General features: G+C 49.2%; 1 protein-coding gene across 1 annotated transcript in view; it reads right to left on the bottom strand.

The window, feature by feature from the left end:
- The window catches only part of ddx20 (DEAD (Asp-Glu-Ala-Asp) box polypeptide 20), a gene marked incomplete at its 5' end in the record, with an annotated part of 15,810 nt that overhangs the window by 6,494 nt on the left and 4,316 nt on the right, over positions 1–5,000 (bottom strand). Inside the window, one exon of the mRNA XM_080833535.1 lies at positions 3,685–3,823. Within this exon, the coding sequence (XP_080689661.1) occupies positions 3,685–3,823 (139 nt within the window). The remainder of the gene's footprint in view (positions 1–3,684; positions 3,824–5,000) is intronic.

Below are 5,000 nucleotides of genomic sequence, written 5' to 3'. Positions count from 1 at the left end.
CACACACACACAGGACACACAGGACACACACACACACACGCACAGGACACACACACTCACACAGGACACACACACACACACATTAAACACACACATAGGACACACACACACATACACACGCAGGTAAAAATCATATGAATGCACACACACATATGTATATCAGCAAAATGGGCATAAAACACACATACATAAAACACCACACACACACACACATAAAACACCACACACACACACATAAAACACCACACACACACACACACACACACACACACACACACACACACACACACACACACACACACACACACACACACATTAGACACACACACACACATTAGACACACACACACACATTAGACACACACACACACACAGGACACACAGGACACACACACACACACGCACAGGACACACACACTCACACAGGACACACACACACACACATTAAACACACACATAGGACACACACACACATACACACGCAGGTAAAAATCATATGAATGCACACACACATATGTATATCAGCAAAATGGGCATAAAACACACACACATAAAACACCACACACACACACACATAAAACACCACACACTGTCGCAGCCCAGCACTCAGTACGACGCGACCAGGGAATTCCTAAGCATATTCTTTTATTAAACTCTTTTAGGCACTCAAACGTTACAACAAAGGTAATCAAAAATGAACAGAAAATAGGGGAAGCCCTACGCCTTGCACCCAGTGCAACCAGCGTCTTCCCCTCTGTCTTTCTCTCTCCCTCTCTCGCTTCTTACTGACTCTTTAAAGTCTCCTGTTTGACTAGATTGCACTGATCAGCACCTAGTCAAACGAACTACAGGTGAGCTTCCAATTAGGGAAAGCCCGACCTGCCTAATCCCCAGAACACCTCCCCAGGGTCCTAGAGCCTGCCTTGTAGGTCTGCTCACCCATAGTAACCTAAGTGGGAGCCAAACGCAGCTTGGGCTACCACACACCCTCCCACTTAACTTCAGGCCCCTTCCTGGGGGTTAAAAGTAAGGTTTTACATTTATTCTCCAAAGCTAAACACAAAAACACATTTAGGAAAACACACGTTCTTTCAAAATACTACAATTTCAACATAAAATGTCCGTGTTTCCCTGACCACAGGGTCTTCTTCACTCTTAGCCAGTCTTAAACTTTTCCACGTCGGTTCTCAGGTGGTCTGTCCATTTCGTTCTGGCTTTAGGGTTTACCCTTCCCCCTTCCGGTCGTGGACTCTCTTCCTCTCTTTCTCCTTTTGAGGATTCAGTCTCTGTGCATCAGGTTGAGGCATGGCGGCCATTTTGTGTTGTGGCAGCCAAGCCCCCAGGGGAATGCCACATATCCCTCGTCCGCAACCTGACGTCCACAGCATGATGCACGAGGCCCAAAAGTCTTCACGGCAGGACAGGACATCTGGGTCTCCACAGCGCAATCGGGGTCTGAGAACGACAGAGAGGTTACAAGAGTGGCAGTTTAGGAGCCATCCACTTACCCTGCCGTTTGTCGCTTCTTCCCTCGTTTTCTCTGTCTTCTCCGATTGTGCACTTGAGACCAGGCCAGTGTCTTCCCCGTCTTCTGTTGCCTCTCCAGTTGCCAACTCCTCACTATTTAAGGCAAGCTGCCTATTCAAATGCGCCTTTGCTTCCAGCTTCTTCAGCTCCTCATGCATCACCTCAGGGAAGCAATCGCCCACCTCTGGCAGGGTGAAGAGTCCCTTCCTCTTGAGCGCAGCGGGTTCGGGCACGTCTTTGCCATCCGTCTCTGCCTTCTTCAGGGTCCTCTGCTTTAGTGCACTGACTTCTTTCTCCTCGCTGGCCATCTCTTCTAACTGCATGGTGACGACGTCAACCTCCTGCTCCAGCCTCTCGTAGGTCTCCAGTTTGTCCTGCTGCTCGCTGACCTGAGCCTGGAGCTCCACCACACGCTTCTCTGATGCCGACTGCAGCTCATAAAACTCCTTAGTCAGGACCTCAAGTTTCTCCTGGTGTTTCTCACACTCCATCTGACTCAGGCTGAGGGAGCGGGCCATATCCTCCTGCACCATCTGAGCGCACTCAGACTCAAAGGTCTTCAGCTTCAGCTGGTTCAACAGCTCTGACTCACTACAGTCTGATCTCACCTGGAGCTGCCTGAGCTGGTCCAGCAGCTGGTCTTGTTTGGCCTGCATCTCCTTCTCAGCATACACAGCCCTCTCCTTCTCCAGCACAGCACGGTCCCTCATCTCACGCAAATTCCGGTTCTCCCGCTCATACCTCTCCTTAGAGGCGCTCTGCAGACTCTCCATCTCCTGGCAGGTCTTCAGGCGGATGTGTTCCAGCTCGTCACGCAGCTTACGCTCATACTCAATCTTATAATGGTCTCTGGAGGGGAGGTATTCTTCGTCGGCCTCCTCGTGTGCACTCTTGGCATTGGTGTCTTTGGCCACATCCCCCTCTTCAGCGAGGTAGTCATGGGCATCACCATCATCGTCAGCGTGCTCATCATCAGCATTTTCATCAACAGCTTTGTCACCTGGAACTTCATCACACTCTTCCTCATCATCATTATTGACATGATTTTCATGGACATAATTTTTATCAACTTCATCGAATTCATCTGCATTTTCATTGACAGAATCATCAACATCACCTTCATAATCGACATCAGGGACATCATCGTCATCTTCCTCGATGAACTCACCCAGGAACACACGCTCATTGGTCCTGGCCATCTTTGGTAGAGCCTCCCAGGCCTGGGCCATCTTAGCCGCCGCTCCATGCGGTTGGTAACCTGCTTCACACTGCATTTCCTCTTTTATGACAGTAAGCCTTTCAGTTACCTTCGGTTTTTCGGCCCCCTGAGTCAGCTTCTCCATGACCTCTTCTAGGTCCTCATCAGGTAAATCAGCGGATGCCTGTTTGCAGAGCTCCAGCAGGGCTCCCTGAAGTCTTTGCTGCCCCTGCAAGATGGTGGCCAACATCTCCTCCATCGCCGGATCCATAGTCCACATCTTCTTCACTTTAGCTGAGCAGTCTGCCCGTAGTCCCCCTCTTCGGCGACTTCGCTGGGTCACTCTGCCCCTCTTCAGTCAGCGTGGGTCACTGTGCCCCTCTCTTCAGTCAGCGTGGGTCACTGTGCCCCTCTTCAGTCAGCGTGGGTCACTGTGCCCGCATTCTCCACCATATGTCGCAGCCCAGCACTCAGTACGACGCGACCAGGGAATTCCTAAGCATATTCTTTTATTAAACTCTTTTAGGCACTCAAACGTTACAACAAAGGTAATCAAAAATGAACAGAAAATAGGGGAAGCCCTACGCCTTGCACCCAGTGCAACCAGCGTCTTCCCCTCTGTCTTTCTCTCTCCCTCTCTCGCTTCTTACTGACTCTTTAAAGTCTCCTGTTTGACTAGATTGCACTGATCAGCACCTAGTCAAACGAACTACAGGTGAGCTTCCAATTAGGGAAAGCCCGACCTGCCTAATCCCCAGAACACCTCCCCAGGGTCCTAGAGCCTGCCTTGTAGGTCTGCTCACCCATAGTAACCTAAGTGGGAGCCAAACGCAGCTTGGGCTACCACAACACACACACATAAAACACCACACACACACACACATAGAACACCACACACACACACACACACACACACACACACACACACACTAATTGGGAGCTGGTAGGGTAGAGGGTACCGGCTGTGCAGGTTGGAGAAGACGAGAGACTGGTTGAAGGGAACCTTGCTGTAGAGTTCTAGAAGGTTCTGCACCTTCTCCTCAAACACCTTATGGGGCAGAGAGTGGGACGGAACCAGCCGGTAGTACTGCTTCAGACCTGCAGGGGGGGATAGAGAGAGATAGAGGAAGAGTAGAATACATGGAGAGAGGAGGGGAAAGGAAAGGAAAAGAGAGAGAGAGAGAGAGAGAGATAGAGAGAGAGAGAGAGAGAAAGAGTGAAAGAGAGTGAAAGAGAGAGAGACAGAGAGTGAGAGAGGAGGGAGAGAGAGAGAGAGAGAGAGGAGGGAGAGAGGAATGGATAGTCAGTAGGAGAATGTTGGGGTTAGGGGCAGAGTCGACTCAGAATCTCTTCTCTCTCAATGGAACCAGAACAGAACTGGAACTCATCAATGGAACCAGAACAGAACTGGAACTCATCAACGGAACCAGAACAGAACTGGAACTCATCAATGGAACCAGAACAGAACTGGAACTCATCAGTCGAACCAGAACAGAACTGGAACTCATCAATGGAACCAGAACAGAACTGGAACTCATCAGTCGAACCAGAACAGAACTGGAACTCATCAATGGAACCAGAACAGAACTGGAACTCATCAATGGAACCAGAACAGAACTGGAACTCATCAATGGAACCAGAACAGAACTGGAACTCATCAATGGAACCAGAACAGAACTGGAACTCATCAGTCGAACCAGAACAGAACTGGAACTCATCAATGGAACCAGAACAGAACTGGAACTCATCAGTCGAACCAGAACAGAACTGGAACTCATCAATGGAACCAGAACAGAACTGGAACTCATCAATGGAACCAGAACAGAACTGGAACTCATCAATGGAACCAGAACAGAACTGGAACTCATCAATGGAACCAGAACAGAACTGGAACTCATCAATGGAACCAGAACAGAACTGGAACTCATCAATGGAACCAGAACAGAACTGGAACTCATCAACGGAACCAGAACAGAACTGGAACTCATCAACGGAACCAGAACTGAACTGGAACTCATCAATGGAACCAGAACTGAACTGGAACTCATCAATGGAACCAGAACTGAACTGGAACTCATCAATGGAACCAGAACAGAACTGGAACTCATCAATGGAACCAGAACAGAACTGGAACTCATCAATGGAACCAGAACAGAACTGGAACTCATCAATGGAACCAGAACAGAACTGGAACTCATCAATGGAACCAGAACTGAACTGGAACTCATCAATGGAACCAGAACTGAACTGGAACTCATCAATGGAACCAGAACTG

This window comes from Sprattus sprattus, assembly GCF_963457725.1.
Source record: "Sprattus sprattus genome assembly, chromosome: 2".
NCBI lineage: Eukaryota > Metazoa > Chordata > Actinopteri > Clupeiformes > Clupeidae > Sprattus > Sprattus sprattus.
Note: the sequence above shows the minus strand (reverse complement) of the source record. Positions and strands in the feature narration are given on the sequence as shown.